The sequence below is a fragment of the Chrysochloris asiatica genome, unplaced genomic scaffold (assembly GCF_000296735.1).
Source record: "Chrysochloris asiatica unplaced genomic scaffold, ChrAsi1.0 scaffold00027, whole genome shotgun sequence".
Classification (NCBI taxonomy): domain Eukaryota; kingdom Metazoa; phylum Chordata; class Mammalia; order Afrosoricida; family Chrysochloridae; genus Chrysochloris; species Chrysochloris asiatica.
This window is the reverse complement of record NW_006408545.1, coordinates 15,938,157-15,960,482: the sequence shown is the minus strand read 5'-3', so window position 1 is coordinate 15,960,482 and position 22,326 is coordinate 15,938,157. Positions and strand designations below refer to the sequence as shown.

The 22,326-nt window shown below is 36.7% G+C and overlaps 1 protein-coding gene across 1 annotated transcript in view; it reads right to left on the bottom strand.

The window, feature by feature from the left end:
* REV3L (REV3-like, polymerase (DNA directed), zeta, catalytic subunit) overlaps positions 1–22,326 on the bottom strand; it is a 216,320-nt gene that overhangs the window by 71,022 nt on the left and 122,972 nt on the right. The window contains exons 12-16 of the mRNA XM_006839926.1: positions 19,786–19,925; positions 14,641–18,802; positions 9,466–10,376; positions 7,377–7,459; positions 6,010–6,135 (exon numbers count right to left, since the gene is read on the bottom strand). Of these exons, the coding sequence (XP_006839989.1) occupies positions 6,010–6,135; positions 7,377–7,459; positions 9,466–10,376; positions 14,641–18,802; positions 19,786–19,925 (5,422 nt within the window). The remainder of the gene's footprint in view (positions 1–6,009; positions 6,136–7,376; positions 7,460–9,465; positions 10,377–14,640; positions 18,803–19,785; positions 19,926–22,326) is intronic.

Below are 22,326 nucleotides of genomic sequence, written 5' to 3'. Positions count from 1 at the left end.
TTTCCTGGTTTTAAACCATTCAGTGGCTCCCTGTTCTGTCGGAACAACTGCCCTTTGGTCTATGTTCAGGTTCCTCATGAGCATAATATTCAGTGTTCTGGAATACCCATTCTTTTCAGTGTTTTCCATAGCGTGTCATGATCCACACAGTCACAAGTCTTCACATAGGCAATAAAGCATAGGTAAACATCTTTCTGGTATTGTCTACTTTCAGCCAAGATCCATCTGATGTTAGCAACGATATCCCTTCATTCCAAGTCCTCATCTGCATCCAGAATTGGCTGATCAGCTTGAACCACCAACTTTGCAATTCAAACTGACTTTGTGGTTCAGTCCTGGTTTGGACACCAGGAATCCATTTTGCCCATAGTATCTGTCAATACTGCAAGTTGAGGCTTGAATTTTTTGGTCAGCTTGAAAAATGCTGTGTGTGTTCTTTCCTTTTGGTTTTCTAACTTCAGGTCTTTGCCCATTTCATTATAATACTTAATTATGTCTTCCTGAGCTGCCCTTCACAATTTACTGTTCAGCTCTTTTTCTTTCTCATTTCTTCCATTTGCTTTAGCATCTCTACACTGAAGAACAAGTTTCAGAGTCTCTTAAAACATACATTTTGGTCTTTTCCTTCTTTCTTCTCTTTTAATGACTCTTTGCTTTTTTCCTGTAGGATGTTCTTGATGTTATCCCACAACTCTTCTGGTTTTTGGTCATTAGTGCCAACTGCATCAAATCTGTTCTTGTGAAGATGTATGAATTCAGGTGCAATATATTCAAGGTCATATTTTGGTTCTTGTGGACTTGTAATTTTCTTCAGCTTCAGCCTGAACTTGCATATGAGCAGTTGATGATCTGTTCCACAGTTTGTCCCTGGTCTTGTTTTGGCTGATATGGAGCTTTTCCACCATCTCTTCCCACAGATGTAGTCAATTTGACGTCTGTGCATTCTATTTGATGAGGCCCATGTGTAAAGTCACCTTTTATGTTATTTTTTAAAAAGTTATTTGCAATGAATAAGCCATCGGTCTTGAAAAATTCTGCTATATGATCTTCGTCCAGCATTATTTTTTATCACCAAGGCTGTATTTTCTGAGAGGGTCCTTCCTCTTTGTTGCCAACTTTGCAATCCAATTATCAGTAATTATCAATACATCTTGATTGCATGTTTGGTTAATTTCAGACTAAGGAAGTTGGTAGAATTCTTCAATTCCATCATTACTGGCTTTAGTGGTTGGTGCATAAATCTGAATAATAGTGGTATACCCAGTCTTCCTTGTAGGCATTTGGCTATTATTCTATCACAGACAGCATTATACTTTTAGATCTTGAAATCTTCTTTTTGATGATTAATGCTATGCCATTCCTCTTCAATTTGTCTGGAAGCTTAACTGGAATCTGTACACCATGAGTGACCATACTGGTATTTAAAATACCGATGGATATCTTCCAGCATCACAGCTACACACAAGCCTCCACAGTACTACAAATGGTGGAAAGTGGAATGACTGATAGTAAAAAATGGAATACATGCATATAAAATATATGTATACATATTAAAGGAACTGCTGTAGACTATGAGGATGGAGAATGGGAGATAGAAAAAAAATCATTACAAATCTGAAGTCAGTTCCGACTCATAGGGACACTATATGTGGGTTAATGCACTGGACTTCAAGGTCAGCAATTTAAGTTTAAGTTGGAAACCCTACACCAGGTTGTTACAGGTCAGAACCAATGGCATTTAACAACATATAAGGTTTACAAAGCTTGTAAATCTTTGTGGGAGTAGAAAGTCGTATCATTCTCCCACAGAACGATTGGTAGGCTTGAAATGCCAACCATGGGGTCGCAGTCCAGTGCTTATCATATGTAGTCACCACACTCACATCATGCATATGTGTAATTATTTTAAAATATGCTGTTGTTGTTAAGCACAGTTCAGTAGGTTCCATCTCATAGAGACCGTATATAGGGTTTTCAAGGAGCAGCTGGTGAACTTGATACTCTAACCTTGTGTTTCAAACCAACTTTGCAATCTAGCACATTAACCTACAGCAACACACCAGGACTTTTAAAATATAAAGAACATTAATTATGCACTGCATATGTAAGGTCTGTTGTTGTTAAGTGCCTTTGATTTGATTCTGACTTATAGGGGCCCCGTATAGGGTTTCCAAAATGAATGGTGGTTTGAACTGTCAACTTTGTGGTTATCAGTCCAGTGCTTATCCTAAAGCACCACACCAGGATTCCATGTAAGGCATGGTGGTTGTGTGCCATGGAGTTGGATCCTACTCATAGTGACCTTACATAGGGTTTCCAAGGCTGTAAATGTTTATGGGCACAGAAAGCGTCATCTTTCTCCTGAGGAATAGCTGGTAGTTTCAAACTAATGATTTTAAGGTTAGAAGCCCGACTTGTAACCACTACAGAGCCAAAGGAAAGACTTTTTATTTCAAAATGTTTACATTTCTTTTTACAAAAAGCCTGAATAATTTAGTAAAAACAAAACATCTCTACCTCAAACCCAAACAAAGCAAAATATAATATTATTTTAATTAAAAAAAAAATGTGGAGAAACTACAGAAAGAATTGTGAACGATTAAAAATAAAAAGCTTCAGAATAAAAGAATCACGGAGGTTAGTATTGTACCTTTCAAATCCTCAATAAGGAGCCCTTGTGGCGCAGTGGGTAACAGTTTAGCTGTAAAGGTAAAGTTCGGCAGTTTGAACCTACCAGTTGCTTCCTGGGAGAAAGATTTGTCAGTTGGCTTCCGTAAAGATTACAGCCTTGGAAACCCTATGGGAAGTTCTACTTTGTCCTGTAGGGTCACTATATATGTCAGAATTAACTCGACAGCAATGATTTTATTCCTTGGAAAATGCATGAGTCTTTTAGGGACTTTTTATCCGCAGCAAACAAATGGACTACACAGATGGAAAAAAATATTTACTGAATGCAATTAGGCAAGAGGAAGATGAGAAAGGGAGCAAGAACAACCCTTATTTTCTGTAAAAGGCTCCTTGCGTGGTGCAAACTCTTAAGCACTCAACTAACAAGACAAAAGATTGGAGGTTCAAATCCACTTAACGATACCTGGGGTGATCGGCTTCTGAAGAGTCACATCATTAAAAATGCCATGGAGCAGTTCTACTCTGCGCAGATGGGGTAGCCAAGAGTCACACTCACCCTGCATCAAATAATAGTATCTTCTGCATTGAATATTTGTTTGTAGAAGGAAGACAGATTATCCATTTGTAATGAAAAATAAAGCAAAACCATGTCTGGGCACAATTTACTCGATCCAAATGAACAGAGTATAGTGTACATATGTTTTAGGGTCCATTTGCTGCTTTAACCACCAGGTGGCTGTTTGGGATGCTTTTTGAGAAGAACAATGCCAATGTCAGGAGGAAAAAATAACAACCAGCGAGATCTGATTGATTTTAACATAAAGAGGGCCTAACACTCTAAAAGGGGCTATGTTGACTAAAGTCATAGAAAACCAAAATAAGCAACAGAAAACAATCATGCTGCCGTAGAGTCATAGCAATGCCACAGGACAGAGTAGAACTGCTTCAGAAGGTTTCTAGGGCTGTAGATCTATGCGATAGGCATATGATACATCTTGCTTGCTCAAAGTGAAGAGGACTTAAAATATTTATTGATGAAGATCAAAGAGCACAGCCTTCAGTGTGGATTACATCTCAATGTAAAGAAAAAGAAAATCCTCACCACTTGACCAATAAACAACATTCTTATCCACGGAGTAAAGATTGAAGTTGTCAAGGACTTTTCTTCTTGGATCAACCATCAACACTTATGGAAGCAGCAGTCAAAAAAATCAAACAACATACTGCATTAGGAAATCTGCTGCACAAAATCTTTTTAAAGTGTTGAAGAGCAAATGTGTCAGCTTGAAGACTTAGGTGTGCCTGACCCAAACCATGGTATTTTCAGTAGTGTCATACGCATGCGAAAGTTGGACAGTGAATAAGGAAGACTGTAGAAGAATTGATACTTTTGAATTATGGTGTTGGAAGAGAATACTGAAAGTGCCATGGACTGCCAAAAGAACCAACAGATCTGTGTTGGAAAAAGTACAGCCAGAGTGCTCCTTGGAGGCCTGGATGGCCAAATTTCGTCTCTCATACTTCGGACATATTGTCAGGAGGGACCAGTCACTGGAGAAGGATGTCATGTTTGGTAAGGTGAAGGGTCAGAGAAATAGAGGAAGACCCCCAGCGAAATGGATTGGTAAAGTGGCAGCATTGATGGACTCAAGCATGGCAACAGTAGTGAGGTTGGCCCAGGACCGGGAAGTGTTTCATTCTGCTATGTATAAGGTCACTTTGAGTCGGTACCAACTTGATGGCATCTAACAACAACAACAACAGATCTATATAGAAGCAGAGTACCACATCTTTCTCCTGAAGAGAAGCTGGTGAGTTCGAACTGTTGCGAATCCTTTAGTTAGCATCAGAATGCTTACCTTTTTCAAATAATAAAATAATAAAAAAAGTTAACAAATCTTTTTGCTAAGGTCTATCTATAAGGTTGATTTTTGTTAATAAATACTTTTAAACAAAGTATTCCTTCTAATTTTTATATTTCAGGCATGCTCTAATAAAATATGTATTTCTAAGTTTATTACTTAATTTTTCTGAGCTTCAGAGGCTAGCATAGGACCAGGTATAAAACAGGAACTAAATGAATGCTGCTGAATAAAAAACTGCACAAATAAATCAGTGAGGGAGTTAGATTATATTTTAGTCTTATTCACTAAAAAAATGTGATTCTCAGTTCAAATTTGAGGTAAATAATGAAAATTAAAAAAATTTTTTTTAGTCCATGCTAATTCAATCCTTCAACAGTTTGAGAGAACTTACCTGGAACCAAAATTAAATAAATAATCCATTCACAAGTAAAGGCACAACTCAAGTGTATAAACCATTACAGTGTAACAGAAATATAAGGAGAGCCACAAATTCACTGAAAAGTTTTTCATTAACTTCAGCCAGTAAATTTTAAAAACGGAATTGAATTTAAGTAAAATAAAAATTTATTTCCTCAGATGGATACATCAAATTTAAAGTTCTTAATAGCCTTGTTGCTATTCACTATTGAACAGCCCAGATAAAAGCAATGAATACATACTCTGAATTCCAAGTTACTATCAGTTAGATATGTGCTTTAAATTTGCATATTCTGTAATATGAATTTGTACCGACTCATCTATACATTCTCTTCAGTCCATAGTGGCTTATGTACTTTTTTGCATATGTACATTATGGCAATATGGTCTGTGGCGTGAGGTATCTGGGATATATAAAGATTATGTGAGTGAATCTATTCCTCTTTTGTGACAAGCTCTAATTCACTGGGGTAACCAAACACAAAATACAAGTAAGTATCACATTTGGGTAAAGAGAATAACAACATGGGTAGTTCTGACTTATGATATACTCAAATTAGAACAAACGGCACTAACGGCCATTCTTTTTTGGGTGTATGTGTGTGTGCATTTTATAGTAATAGGAACTAAATACAATGTTGCAGTAAGTCACTTTTCATTTAAAATTTACTGATGTCATCATTCTCATGCCAAATCCCAAAAACAGATAAGAAGAAAGGTATTCAACTTACATCAGAACCAATTTATGATAAAGTGGTTGGAATGGAAACTGTCATAAGTCAGGACACTGTCTGTATACAGACTTTCCAATACTTTGAAAATCTTTTCTAAGTTTAGCTTCCTTAAACTGAATTTCAGTAATACAATTTGAGAAGGTTGTGTAGTCACATAGCAATCTCAGTAACTGATGGCTCTTATTTAAAAAATTGTCTTTAGCTGTTTTATAAGTATGTGGAATAGTAAAAAAAAATAAGAACAAAGTAGAGATTAACAAATAGAACTCAATATATTCCTCATTTAAAGCTTTCCATACTTTCTCTACAGAATGAAACCTAATAGTTGAACATAGTACATGTCCTTACTGTTTATTTTTTACCTCATGTAAAGCTTTTGCCTCCTGTAAGTTTTGTATGCTGACTTTGAAACCATAAGTATTGTTTAAAGATGGTCCATCAATCTGAGACGTTTCTTTCTTTGGAGTTTTTACTGCTGCAAACTGATTCTATTGAAAGAAACACACATAGCCAGAAAAAAACAAATAAGCAACCATTTTCTGATTATTTTTTTCCAATTTTCCAACTTAGCATGCTTTGTGTTTAATAATTAATGATAAACTAGTATCTCTTTAATTCCAAGAAGAAACCGTATTAACAACTTTTTCATGCTAATCATTCAGTATACCAGAACTGTATATATGATATAAACTGTAAACAAACCATACATTGATATTTGAGTTTACAAACCCACAATAATGAAAATAATAGTCATGTAGAAAAGTTGACATTTATAGCACATGAACATTTATCTTGACCTTTCTTGGATGTATGAAGAGAAAGCAATCAATATATTTGCAACTACTTTTGCTAACATTTATAAAAGTATGAAATTCTGAATTTGTATTATATCCTAACATATAGTTTGAAAGATAAACTAATCATTGTAAATAACTGTCAAAGATTTAAAAATGTAGAGTCCTTCCATTTAGAAAAAATATTTTTTCTGACTTCTAAATGCAAAAGCTGTTTTTCCCAGTGTTGATTTATGTTCATAATTCACTGATACTTGTTTTTAATACATACAGCTCATAACTCAACAATACTGCTTGTAAATGAAAGTTTATCTTTAATATTCAGTTTTAAAATAGAAATACTAAGATATATTTTAGGTAGTGAATGGTATTAATAAGCAGCCAATATGGAAGTGATTTCTATCATCATATATTTCCAAGGATACTTTTCCATGTAACCACACATTTCTAAATTTTGTCTTATTTTTAATATTTGGATAGGCATTTATGGTATATCAGAGATTCAGTAGTAAATAATGTTGTTTCCCTTTGCTACTTAGTAAAAAAATCAATGTTATATTTGAGAAAAAAGTAATAAACCAAGACAAAGGATATATTTTTGGTGGGATCAAAAATCACTTACTTGAGCTCTGCTGTCATTGGATTGTTCTGATTTTGCCAGTAATCAGTTAATGTATTTGTATCCTCATAATCCACATTTTGGCTATCATATTCACTTTCTCTGTAACATTTGTATTTACATATAAGAATCTTTTAGATCCCAACAACAAAAAAAAAACCTAAAAAAAAATTAGGCAATTTCTTGTTGTCTCAAAGATATGTAAATAAATGATGCAAAAATATAATAAAATTTTTAAATTGAGTTCATTTATCTAACTGAAAACTAAGATTAAGAACGACTCTTCCATTGATCTTTAAATACATTTAGTAGTTACCTTTGCTTGTGTTGTTAAGAGGACTCTTCTAAGGGTGTCAGTATTAGCTCCTCTCTTATGATTCAATTTCTGGGTTTTTGGTTCTGTAAAAAAAAATTTTACATTTAACATGTACATCAAAATTACATGCTTCTGGGTTTTTTTGTTGTTTAAAATCTTTTGGTTGTTACAAACAATAAGTATATTGTTTTATATTACTCTATTCTATTACTCTATAATTCTCTGCATATTTCATAATTTAAAAATGAAACTAACTCAAACCTTTAAGTCCACCAAAATAACCTAAAAATTTTATTTTCTTAAATTAACGTTTAGATTTTAATTACTACTAAGTTGTATTTTCAGTAATTATCCTGACGAAATCAATCATTATATTCACTTATTTATCATCTATTTATGAGCAGGAGGAAAAGACCCAATCTCTGTCCTCATGGAGCCTAGAGAGAATCAGACATTCATTGCATACATACAGAAAAATAAAACTTTAACTGGGGTAAGCACAACAAAGGGAAATATAATTCAGAGATTTAAAAAATCTCATTAAGGAGATCAAAAAAGACTTCCTTCGGCTAAAATCTGAAGACAGAGGAGTCATTAATTGGAAATGGGGTGGGGATTCACCTTGGCTAGTGTGCAAGAGAAATGGAGACTGCTAGGAGTGAATAAGAAGGCTAAAGTAGGGGCCCAGGTGAGTGACTACGGTTGTGGCAATAGAGGTAGAATAAAGCATATAGGTTTGGGTCATTTCGGAGATAAAAGGAGTCCAGGTGTGGTGTTGTGGGTTAATGTGCGGGACTGCACAGTCAGTCTTGAACTGTAGGGTCAATGGTTCAAGCTCACCAGTCGCTCCTAAGAAATCCTATACAGGGTCGCTGTGGGCTGAAACTGACTCGATGGCACTTAACAACAAAAGGAGATAGAAAGTGACAGAACGTGATAATGGACTGGAAACCACAGGGTGGATGGACAGCGAGGCATATGTTAAAAATGAATCACATGTTTCGCACTTGTACAATTAAGTGATAAGGGAGATGGTGATACTATTCTCTGAAATAAAAACCAAAAGAGGGTGAAATGGGCTTCTTTGTGCAGGCCATAGTATGTGTGTATGTGCTAGGGTCGGGAGATCAGAGGGTGAAATGGGCTTCTTTGTGCAGGCCATAGTATGTGTGTATGTGCTAGGGTCGGGAGATCTGCAGTGAGGTCATAAACTGAGTTTTACAAATACTAACCCTGAGGTGCCTTTCAGCATTCAAGCAGAAATGCCAAATAGGTATCTGGATATAGCAGTCTGCAGCTCAAAAGAGAGGTCTGAGCTGGGGATAATAAACTTATGAATTATTTGTTGTAATCCTGAGAACACAAATTGGATAAATTAGGGTGAGGCTATACAGTAAAAAGTGAATGCAGCTTAAGGCCAGGTTTAATGAACTCCAACATTTAGGTAATAATTGAGAACAGTAGGATATAATTCAAGGGAAACTAAGGAGGAGATACAGGAACAGGAAGAAAGTCAAGGGGAGAGAAGCTCCGAGAAGGTGTTGGTCAATAGGGTGATGCTGCTTAGAGGGCACATGATAGGATGACTGAAAATGATATTTAATTTTCACTACAAGGTTACAGGAAATCTTTTTAAGACCCATACTAGTGGAATAATGGTGCAGAATCCAAGGAGTCCTTATGGTGCTGGGAGGGTACGTGTGGGATGCTATCTGCAAGGTCAGTGGTTCAAGTCCACCAGCTGCTTCGTAGGAGAAAGGTGAAGCTGTTTGCTCCTGTAAAGATTTAGTCTTGGAAACCCTATACAAGGTTGCTATGAGTCAGAATCAACTTGATGGCAGTACCGTTTGTTTAGGGGATAAGTAAGTATGAGGTAAAGAACTGAAATTGTCAAATTACAGAATTCTACTAAGAAATTTGTCTTTGAAAGCGAGAGGGAAAAAGAGTAGAAGCTAGGAAGAAAGTTGAGGCCAAAGCTTTTTGTTTCTATATATTTTTTAAAAAGCTCTGATTTTCATTACATAGTCTAATGTAGTTTGTATTTTTAGTCCTTAAAGAATGAGGGAAACTTTGTTATTTGTACACTTACCTGTTGATAAAGGGGTAAGACCAGCTGCTTCAGGATGCCTTTCTAGATGTTTTCTAGGTATGACTGGTGTGCTATGAAGGCAGAGTGATTCACATTTCCCAGTTCTTGTCCGAATAGTAATTGGAGATATCACTAGAGGCTCCCTAGGCTCATTGCAGGGGCTTTTCTGTGTTCCATCTTTTATTGGCTTTAAGAAGTTCTCAACAGTCAAGGAACACAGCTCTATTGGTGATGAAGTTCTCTCATCTCCATTTAATGCTTTGGACTCTGGGGATGTTGGTTGTTGCCAAGGGGGTATTACTAGAGAATCAGGGGAACTATAACTAATATAAAAATCACCATCATCATCTTCATCTTTCTCAAGATCATTTGCAGAAGCAACTGGTGGCAACAGCTGTATTTCACTTATAGTTTTAGTGCATTCTGTAGTTGATTCTTGTAAAGCAGTCTGAGAATTATCAATATCTTCCTTGGTATATGCTGTAGTGGGGAGTATATGTGGTGCTATATCCATTTTCGGAGGCACTACAGGTTTGTCATCTGGATTAGCTGAAGAACTGAAGCTCTCAGCAGATTTTACAACTCCAGTTGGCTCAGCTTTAGGCAGTTTCTTGGAACGCTCAAATTCTTCTTTGGCTTGAAGCCATGCTTGAACCAGCTGTCGACTTGGGGCACATTTGCAAGGCATTATTACAATTTTTTTATCTTCAACCATTTTATGGCTATTGCTTGACCCTTTATTAACAATTGCTTGGCCATTGCGCAAGGGTGAACCTGGTCTTGGATTCTGAGTCATTGCTGAGAATGCTGTTTTCCACAGACGAAGTCCTTCCAAGGAAAAGTCTCCTTCAAACTCAGCCAGATCATTTGGAAGTCGAGTTTCTACCATAAGTCGTCTTCCACCAATCTCCCTATAAACAACACACTTTAGTACTCTTTTGTCTCAAACAAGAGTTACCAAAATTTTTGCTTCCTATCCTAGAGGTTTTTTTTTTTTTAAATTCAGGGAGTCTTAAAAATGACCATCATCTCATTATCTCCTCCATCCCAAGATACACAATATCTTTACTATAAATATAGTTTTCCTCACAGGACTACATGACTACTAGATCAATTTCCTTTGGAAGTTACCAGAGATAAATACTTCATTCTGATTTAGTGCCCCATAAAGTTTTCCTCTTCCAGAAGAAGGCACAAGCTCACCAGCTGTTTTTTCCTCTATTCATAGTAAATAACTTTCTACGGTTACCACATATGGATTACAAAAAGGTTGTTATTGTTGTTTAAGTGCTGTTGAGTTGGTTCCAACCCACAGCAACCCTGCATAGGGTTTCCAAAGAGCACTTGGTGAGCTTGAACCACCAAACTTATGGTTCAAACCAACTTGGTAGCTCAGTGCATTAATCCACAGCCCCATACTAGGGCTCTAAACGGTAGGACTTAATTATTCAGAGATGATAGCCCTATATTTTATCCAGTCTTTCTACATTTTCTAGTATCTGTTAAGTACTTTAGCAAAGCCAGTCAATTCAAGCATACAAACCTCTGCATCCACCCCAATTTCCTCAGACATTAAAAAAAACCAAACACTATACATAATCGGATAAATTATCACAATTTCTTCTCCTCTGTACATGGCAAGGTTTAACACTAACCCACCTGGCTGCTGCTTGGAAACCTTACAGAATAGGAGTGGTGGTGGTGGTGGTTATGTCCCGTGGAGTTGGTTCCAACTCATAGCGACTCTGTGCAGGGTTTCTGAGTCTGTAAATCTGTAAGTCTGTAAATCTTTCTCTCGCAGAACAGCTGGTAATTTCGAACTGCTGACCTTGAGGTTCAAGGCATGATTCGTAAACACTACGCTACTAGAGCTCCCTTTTATAACAACATTTGTGGGCCATATAAAATTACCAAGTTAAGAATTAGCCTGCTGCATTTGGTCAAACAATTTAATTAATTCACCCTTAGTGTGATGGCTGGAATTGTGTTTGCCTTGGCAGGGCCAGACCAAATGATTTTGCAGAGCATTGTAGGAAAAGTGCAGGACTCAAGGTTGGTTTGAACCACAATGTTGGTGGTTCAAACTCACCAGTTACTCCTTGGAAACCCTATGTTGTTGTTGTTGTATGCCATGGAGTCGGTTCTGACTCATAGCGACCCTGCACAGGGTTTCCAAGGCTGTAAATCTTTATGGGAGCACAAAGCCTCATCTTTCTCCCACGGAACAGCTGGTAGTGGTAGTTTCGAACTGCTGTCCCTGAGGTTAGCAGCCTGGGTCCCTGTTAGTCAGAATTGACTCAATGGCTCTTAACAACAATAGTATAGCCTACAGGAGTCCTGGTGTGGCGTAGGATAAGCATTCGACCTCAAGTTTGGTTTGAACTACAAGTTCAGCAGGTTCAAACTCACCAGCCGCTCCTAGGAAACCCTATACAAGATCACTATAAGTCAGAACAGACTATAAGGCACTTAACAACAACATAAGGCCTACAGGTCAGACATTCCCCACCCCTGCTATCCAGGGTTGCTATGAGTCTGAATCTACTGGACAGCACTTAACAACAACAACAAAGGAGTAAACACTAACAAAAAAATTAAAGAATTTAAGAGTAAGAAGAATCTAGAGAATGCAGAGCTTTGCAGTAATGGTATGTGGGGGGATCACTAATTAAAATGATAGTCTGGATTAGTTTTCAATAGTTATAAACATATGAACCAAACCTCTTTCTCATAACATACAAGTAGGCTTTTAGAAGTTTGAGAAAAACATGGAAGTAAAAGATAACGGAGTATATTTCCACAAGCTTTTTGAAGTCTCCTTGCATACAAAAGTATTATTTTTGCCTTCTGTAGCAACATAAATCAAGGTTATTTTTTCTTCCACAAGTAATGAAGATCTTAGGTTTGCTATTTAACTACTTCTCTAAATAGAGTGCACCTTTTGGAGGGGACATGATTCCCCTGAAATGTCCTGATCAGTCTCTAGAAAAAAATTAAATGGATTCAAGGTTTCTAAATTGGAGCTGAAGGAGCAGCGTTAGGGTGATGATTCCTTTTCTGTTTTGCAAGATTTTGGCCCCAACCTGCTAATCATCAATATCTAGTATGCTCTGGAGAAACATAATTATTGCTGTTGAAGGATGCACACATACCATATGGTCCCAACCAACACTAAGCTGTTAATACAGAGATCATAAATAAGTCAAGAATAATAAGAATTGAAGAGGTACAGTAAGTTCAGCTTTCTTGAATATTGTCAGTATTGTTAGGGAAATCCTATAAATGATTCAGGAAAAAAATCACAGTATTTATCAAAAGACTAAATTTTTCAGTAATCTTATTTCCATAGGGAAAAATTCAAAAATACTAAAAATGCTTTATGAATATGACTTATATCGTTATCTATAACAGAAAACAACAACTAACAAACTTTCTGTCACAACAATGCATACATGATAAAATATTTTGCAACCACTAAAATGATGTTTTAAAAAACATATTTTGGGAAAATGCTTATAATATTAACTGAAAAATTTGAATATGTTACTGTTGCTATAGTCAGAACACAATTCATAAAACAAATAAATAATTATACATAAAAACTGTAAGGAAACACATCAAAATATTAATAATGGTTGTTATGAGGTAGTGAAATGTTATTTTTATTTTATAATTAAATATTCGATATTGAAATGTAGCTTTATACAAAAATTGTTATTTAAAAATGGTCATGCTTTTAATTTTGGCTGCAGGACAAGTATCAAAGTTGAACAGTAAACTAACAACTAACAATGACACAGAATTAATGACTACCACAAGCTGATGGAAGTTTGTAAGGTGGAGACAGAAGAAGTAGCTCAATTAAAAAAACCTTACTACAATCACTAGTGACAAAGCCAAAGCCCAAAATAATATCTCACGAACAGACATTCCTATATTCTGGGAGCAGAATAAAGAGAAAAAGTCCCACATGTAGGTATATAAAAGGAACACACACAGGTACAATTAACAAAACTGTGGATTGGGAAGGAACTGTGTATTCTGCCCTTCATTTCAAGTCCTTACAGAAGGAAAATCTCTTCTATGTTTCTGAATACTTTCTCCTTTCTTAAATGGACGACTACAAGAACTATTACTAACTTGCTGGTTTTGCAAAAATCTGGTATTTGTTGTGTCATATTTACTCAAGTCAGGAACACTGTGCTGTTGAAGGTCAGTACACACATGAAGTGAGGTACGGTATCTTATGTTAGTTGGCTCTTCACATTTCCTTCCATCACACAGACTAAGCAGCGCCTGCCTTAGCAGTCACGGCCATCTCCTCTGCTCTGACTGGGTGGTAGAAGTGAGCTGTCTCTCCCAGCAACTGGTTAGGTAAATGGGATGATAGTCTGTTTCACAGATACAGGTTGCAAGACAAAGAATCATCACTTAAACCTCCAGGGTTAAGCCTTATTCTTCAATTCAGCTTTTATTAGATATGTCCTACAACCTGCTGATGGAGGGGCACAGGATAGCTACTTAACCCCTGTAAACAAATTACTAGCATGATTCCCATGTTGCGCCTCTGAGCCTGTGTATGTGTGTGTGCATGCATGTCTATCACTTACCCAAAATTATTTTTAAAAGAAAGATGGCATAACGGGAACCAAATTCAATCCCTGAACTTCTACTGCTTGCAAACTAACACTATGACTGAGATGCTGGCTACATGAAAGAAAGTGGTATAAAATAGAACTAATTTCAGTTAGGGATGCATCAAAAGGGTACTGCAAATACTTTAAATATATAGTTCTTTTTAAAGATTTATAAAAGCTTACCAGTTAAAAAATGAGTTACTATTTTTAAAGGATAATTATAATGCTCTTAAAATATTATAGCATCCTTAATTTTGTATCTTATCATAGTGAGGTTCTATACCTCTAATCCTTAATGAAGAAACAGTTATAATTAGTAGTAGGTTCAAGTTTAATTCTCATGAACTTAAATAAATGTCCCTAGGTACAATTATCCAGCTAGTTTGTGAATTTTCTTAGTAAGTCTATAATGATAAATAGTTCTCACAATGACATACTTAAAAATACAGTATCACAGCCAGAAAATTAATAGTCAGGTATCAAATGCTGTTATACACATTATCATTATTTAGCTATTATAACAAATTATTCTGATTACCTGGGCTTTTCTGGCACATCAGAAGGATTACTGCAAAATGGTTCTTGGTAAATAGTTTCTGAAAGGTCATGATCCAACAAAGTTGCCATAATTTCTTCCCTACTTGGTGGAGACATAAGTGGTTTCAGAATGTGAGCAGTTCGAGGGGTGAAACTGCCATTTTTAGATTGTGAAGGAGAACTGGTAGACCTTGGTGAACTATCAGGAGTTGGTGTCAGTATGTCATTATTTCTGGAAACATACAATTCTAAATCTTCAGAGGCTGCATCCACAAGTTCACCATCAGGGGAGGATAGAATTGTAGTAAAAGAGGTATTGACTGAGTCAAGAGATTGCCCCATGTCTTTTCTGGTGTGACCTTGAATCCAATCTGAATTGCTCTGCTGTGGGAGACTGAGAAACACTTCTTTACTTAGAGAACTCCTATTCAATCGCGGTTTTTCATGTAGACAGTCCTCTGTCTGCTGGATACAGAAAGACTCCATTATTGAATTAGACCGAGTTGCTAGAGGATGAAAACTATTTTTCCATTGATTGTGGCGATGATTTTCATTGCTGTCTATGGATGAGTTCTCAAAAAGTTCAGGACTTAGAGTACCAGATCTAATCCACGAGGTTGGGTCTGAGGCATGATGCTTGCTATCATCAAACTTTTGGTTATCATGACTTAAAAATTCATTTTTTTCTAAAGTTTGTCCTGGGAAAAGATCTTGAACTGCATCACTTAGGAACTTCTGAGGCAAATTCTGATCAGCCGGAACAAACTGACTTCCAGAATAAAAACTACAAAATCCGGTTTGACCTATTGCATTAATATCAAAATTATAATTATGTTCAGGAGATAAGCTGTCTTCAAGTGAATAGCAACTTTCAAAACCTGGGTCTGAAAAAAAGACGGGACTATCATCTGATAGGGAGTTGTCCAAGTGACCAGAGTTTTGTAAATGTAGAGAGTCCACTTTTAGAAGTCTGGGTATTTTTTCTTTAGGCTTTGTACTTTTGGGAGTTCGAGGTTTTCTTGGAGATGTTACTGATCGTGTTCTCTTAATTGCCTTGTGTTCAAAGGAACCAGAAACATTTTTGTTCAGTTGATGTTTATTAGATAATGGATCTTGTATAGTATTTGCATTTTGTGCTTTCTGCTGTCTTTTTTGTAACAATTCTTTCAAAACTGCTAGTCCAGACTGTCCTTCCCCAAGTGCTGACGGTGTAGACACATTTCGATTTTTACACTGAGAGAGTGCTTTGGTTTGTGAAATTGCTTCTGACAATGATTTTTGTTTTATTCGTTCAGGTTTGAAATTTGACATATCTAAAATAAAGCCCCTTTGTGTTTGCTCCCATGCTATTTGTTTGATTGGACTTCTCAAGGCAGTCACATAGCAGTTATTAGACATTTGGCTTTCCTCTGAAGCTGCAATTCCGGCACAAGTTTCACTGTGCTTTGACTGCTCCGCCATAGACACAATCTGCTGCTGACTGTCTTTGCAATGCAAAAAATTGGGGGCATACGGCTGGTCCAACTTTGATTCTAGAGAATTATGGTATTCATTTAACTTTCCAATAGATGACAAATAGTTTTTTTGTATATTGGCATTCTCTTCTACCTTTGAAGACACTATTCCCGAAGATATCTGTGTATTCTGAGCTACCTGAGACAAATGGTTAGAAAGGTCAAATATATTTTTTTGAATCAAAGCTGATTCCTTTAAAGTAAACATAGTACTTTGATTATGAGACCTTTGAATACTAACTTTTGATATTCCGGGTCCTACAGAACTACTAACAACTGATGAATGCAAATCATCTCGTGAACTGGAGAATGCTTGCAAATCTACAGGCTTCTTGCTTTCTAAGAAAGAAGAAAAACTGCCAGATAATTTCTGCTGTGTATTCATTCCTGTGGGGAGAGGAGCAGAAAGGGGGTGATCTACAGCAGAGCCTGCTAGTGACACATCTTTCTGTTTAAAAACTGGCTGAGAGCCCCCAGGACTACTAGAGACCTCAGACACATTCTGATGTTTTAGCACAAACTTAACTTCAGCACCAGACTGAGACTTTACTTTTTCATCTTTAAGGGTAACATGCTTCCTTGATGTACCCTTCTCATTTGTTTTTTGTTTTTGCTTGGCTCTTGGTTTCTTTTTCCCATCATTTACTAGTTTACTGGTCTGATTTCGTTTGTTCCTTTTCTTAGTAACTACAGAAGGATTAACAAGCTTTGTTTTTGATTTCTTAACCTGCACTCTTGCTCGACTATTTTTACCTATGCGGGAATTAACAGTCTTGTTATTATATGCATTAGGACCCTTAAAAAGCATTGCTTCTTTTTCTGCAGCAGCAATAATTTCTTCAGCTCTTGGATCTGTGGGTGACCAGCAACGAGGTGGAGAAGAATTTATGGGACTTGTGCTTCTCTCAGAAAGAAAACCTAGTTTAGACATAACATCACTATAGTTCAAGTCACAGTCTTCGGTTTCAGCACTGTAAGATGGTGTGGGAGGAGAAAGAATAGCATGTGACCTTTTTTTCCTGAAAGATAAAGTTCTTCTAATATTTTCACTATTTGTCCTTTGTTGCTTACCAGTTTTTTTCTTAGCTGACTTATGTTTTGATTTTCTTCTGTGGCTTTTCTTTGGTGTTAGTGGATAAATGGGATATTTGGTGGCAGGGGAGTCAGGAACTTTTGGCCAAAAATCCTTCAAAGGTGCAAGCTTTTTATATAGCTCCATTTTTTCCTCTGTCAATATTACTTGTTTCTCTTTAGAGTCTATTTTTCCTAGCTTCACAAGCATATTTTTTCTCCCTCTAAATCTATTGATAATAATATACTTTATGATGACAGGGGGCAGCTTTTTTGACATTTTTCTTCGTTTTCGAGATTTAAGAGTTCCATCGAAACTTTCACCAATGTCCATGGGATGAGGTAGGCTAATTTTTGAGTTGTGTGTTACAAAACTTGATTCACTATCTTCAGTCTCATAATTTACCTTGCGTTTGGCTCTTAGTGTGTACTTATTTCCATATAGTCCAAAGGACTGCTCAGTTTCTAAGGTTCCATCTCCAAAGTGACAGTCTATAAAAGTGTCTGTAGGAGTTTTATTTTCAAAAGTACCACGGGTGGCTTTAATTAAATCACTGGCCAGTACATTATCCTTCTCAGGATTACTACTACAAGGATTATTTTGTAGACAGTTATCTTTTGTGGATCCAGTTTCACTAGTTTTGGTAGAAGTCTCCTGGTGACCTACAAGTTTCTTTTTACTCAACTTTAACCGGGACTGTTTATTGCCAGGCTGTAGCTTATATGTGACAGGGGAGAGTTTCTGTGGTCTACTGAGACAATTAGAAAGAACAACACTGGGGAAAAACATATAATGTGCGGCTTGCTGGCTGAGGCTTGGTTTTTCTGTTTTATGTTCTTGAAATTCTTCGTATCTAATTTTCAGCTTATTTAGTCCACTTTCATCAGCAATGCTACCAAGAGAATGCACCATAGTTCTGTTCTCCCCTGAGCATGATAGCAATTCACAATCTTCAGTTAATGATGAAGGGAATAAGCTATTCAGAGCTGTGCTGTTACCTTTCTCATTTCCTTCAGAGTTTAATTTATTTTTTGAATGGGTCAAGTCAGAAAAGTTGAAAGAGTTTTTGCCCAATGTACTTTCACTAATATGACGATTCATATGTATAAAAGGGGCATCCTTTTCAACCTTTCTAATGTTTGTATATTTTCTGCTTGGTATTTGTCTAGCAACAGATGGAATATCTTCATCATAATCAAAAATACTATTTTCACAGGAAGGTACTGGGAAGATCTCTTTCTTACTGCTTTCTTTATGTGAGTTTTCTGAATGGACAGTACTGTTTAAAGATCCAGGGTATTTCATAGAATAAGTGCTTTCATTCGTAAAAGAAGCAACTGAATGATCTAGACCTTTTTCGATGTGGTTTGGCTGTGAAAGGTCTTCAATTAAATCTTCCTTGTTCAAAACATGGGAAGAAAGGGCACTTGTGTGTTTACACTGAAAGGTAATCTTAGCAGAAGATGGAGGTTCTAACGTAGCAGCATCTTTGTGAAAGATGGAGGGTTTTACTGATAGCTTGCTTGTTGCAATAACAGAAGAGTGGGTTCGAGAATTTTCGTTGTTCAATGGGTTGTCTGGAATGGGGGAAAAAAAGGATTTATTTCATTCTCACATAGAGGAAAAAAAAAATTCAATAACAAGATAATATCACCAAGAAAAAAATTATATAAAACTAAGTTGGTGTATTTCAAATGGCTATTTCAACAAAAGGTCACTCATATCATTAAAGACCCTGGTGTGGCGCTGTAGGATAATGTGCTGGACCTCAAGGTTAGTTCGAGCCACAAGGTCACCAGTTCAAATCAACCAGCCAGTCCTCAGAAACTCTATTCAGAGTCACTATGAGTCGGCACCAACTCAACGGCATTTCACAACAACAGCATCATTAAGATAATACCCCCGTTAGTTACATTTGATAGTTATCCTATTTTGAACAGAAATAGATACAATTGATATTCAATGAAATAAGGGAAAAATATCGTCACCTCAAATTTTGTTCATAATTTGCTTCTGTTCATTATACTTTAGACTTTTTTCTAAAAGATGATATTATAAGTTACAAGTTTTGAAAACTGAACATTAAAAAACACTTTCTTATACTACTTAAACATTAAAATGATTAACAGGTTAAAGTTTAGGAAGCTTGAAAATAGTGCTTAACAAACGTTATCCTCTTATAGGAATCCCTGGGTGGTGTAAATGATTAATGGGTTTGGCTGCTAACTGAAAGGTTAAAGGTTTCAATCTACCCAGAAACACCTGAGAAGAAAGGCTTTGGGATCTGTTTCTGAGAAACAGCTACTGAAAATACTATGGAGCACAGTTCTACTCTGACACACATGGTTTTGCCATGAATTGGGATCAACCTGATATCAATTTTTTTTAAAATCCTCTTCGAAATGAGAAAGAAGCATTTATTTACATTCTTCTAAAAGAAGACATCTATAGAAAAGAGCAACACAATGAACAGCATTGCTATAATCTCAGTCTGTTATATAGGAAGTGTGCCGATAGAGAATCAGAAATATTTTTAGCTTTTTAATAAGTAACTGCTCACCATTATTCTCATCTGCAGTTCCATCTAACTGAGGTATAGAGAGATTGGCTAGAAACAAACTATTATCACTCCATTCCATTTCTTCTTCTTCTGATGACTCATCTTCTGTTGAGCTTCCATGGGTATTTCTGCACAGTGATCTAGAATATGAAGACTCACTGGTGAGAATAATCATTCGAAAAAACCATCTTAGACTGAAATAAGTTGCCTAATATGGCACTACACAAGTAAAACTGAATTAAAAATTTGAAAACTGTAACTTTGAAAATACTTACTTTACTGTACTAACATACCCTACTATAGTTATCTGAAAAAAAACCAACAGTTATTGCAAAATGACTTTATAAAAATTCATACATTTTCTAACAACTACAGGTAAGTTTAGGACTCCTGGTGTGGCACTGTAGGATCAGCACTGGACTATAAACTACAAGGTCGGCGGCTCAAACCCTATATGGGGTCAAACCCTATATTGGGAACCCTATATGGGGTCACAATGAATCGGAACTGACTCAATGACACTTCACAACAACAAGAGATAAACTGAGGTAACATTTATCTTTTTACCAACTAAAATTTAACAGTACTAGTAACATCACTGTAAGGGTTTAAAATAATCACTTCAATAGAAGAGGAGTAATTTTGAAATAACTGAAATACAACTGAACTATTACCAAGTATGATCCCAGTCAAATTAGACTATATTTTAGGTATTAAAATTATGATCATATCTAGCAGCCCACGCCCCTTAATTTTAACAGACTAAAGTAGACAAGAACCAACAGATCTGTGTTGGAAGAAGTGCTCCTTGGAGGCCTGGATGGCCAAACTTCGTCTCTCATACTTCAGGCATATTGTCAGGAGGGGACCAGTCGCTGGAGAAGGGTATCATATTTGGTAAAGTGGAGGGTCAGAGAAAAAAAGGAAGACCCCCCCAGTGAGATTGATTGGCTAAGTGGCAGCATCAATGGGCTCAAGTGTGGCAAAAACTGTAAGGGTGGCCCATGACCGGGCAAGTGTTTCATTCTGTTGGGCATAGGGTCGTTATGAGTTGGTATCAACTTGATGGCACCTAACAAGAGTAGACAATCTACCACTCCACTGTCAGTTAGTTGTGCTGTGGTGGCTTGTGTGTTGCTCTCATGCTGAAACGTATGCCACCAGTATATCAAATATTTCAAGATCACCCACAATGAATAAGTTTCAACAGAGCTTCCAAATGAAAACAAACTAGGAAGAAGGAGAGGTGGACCATTTTGCAAAGGTTAGCCACTGAAAACCTTATGATCAGCAGTGAAACACTGTCTGATATAGTGCTGGAAAATAAGCCCCTCACATTAGAAGGCACTCAAAATAAAACTGGGGAAGAAACGTGTCCTCAAACTAGGGTTGACCTTAATGATGCGGATGGAGGAAGGCTTTCAAAACAGACCTTCATTTGCTGATGGACATGACTCAAAATGAAAAGAAACAGCTGCAAGAATGCATTAATAATGGGAACATAGAAAGTGCAAAGTGTGAATTAGGAAAATTCGAAGTCATCAAAAATGAAAGGGAATGCTTAAAAACTGATACCCTAGACATTGTTGTTTTTGAGTGCTGTCAAGTCAGTTCCAACCCATAGCAACACATTAGTAAGCTAAAAATGGACTTATCGTTATCAAGTCAGTTCCAACCCATAGTGACCCTGCATAAGATTTACGAGAAGCGGCTGGTGAGCTTGAGCTGCCAAGCTTATGGTTCAAACAGACTTTGCAGTCCAACACATTAACCCACACACCAGTACTCCAAATAAGGAAGAACAAAGAAGAGGGATGCCTTGGAATTATAGCATTGGTTAACAATATGCGAAAAGAATGAACGAACCTGTCTTTAAAGAAACAGAGCCAGAATGCAAAGATGGTTGAGAATCCATTTCACATGTTATGGACATGTTCTAAGGAAGAATCAGTGCATGGAGAAAGACACTGTGTATGAAATAGAGAGTCAGTGAAAAAGAGGCAGACCCTCAAGCATATGGACTGACACAATGGCAGCAAAATTGAGCTCAAAGCATTAGCAACGGTTATGAAGATGCTGCAGGACTAAGCAAGTGTTTTGTTCTGTTTTACAGAGGGTTGCTATGAGTTAGAACTGATCTGACAGCACCTAACAATGACACAGAAGTTTAAAAGGAGCTCCAGTGGCACAATGGTTAAGTGCTCAGCAGTGAACCAAAAAGTTGGTAGTTCTAAAGAAAGCACCAGCAGCTCTTGGAGAAAACTCTTTGTGTTAAAACACCTTGTGTTATATGCTCCTGTGGAGTCCTGATGTAATGCTGTAAGATAAGCACTCAACTGCAATGTCAGTTTGAATCGCAAGGTTGGCAGTTTAGATCTACCAGAAACTCCTCGGAAACCCTATACAGTGTTACTATGAATCAGAACTGACTCGCCAGCACTTAACAACAATATGCTTCTGTAAAGATTGTTTTTGTTGTTGTTATGTGCCATGGAGTCAGTTCGACTCATAGCGACCCTGTACACAGTTTCCGAGGCTGTA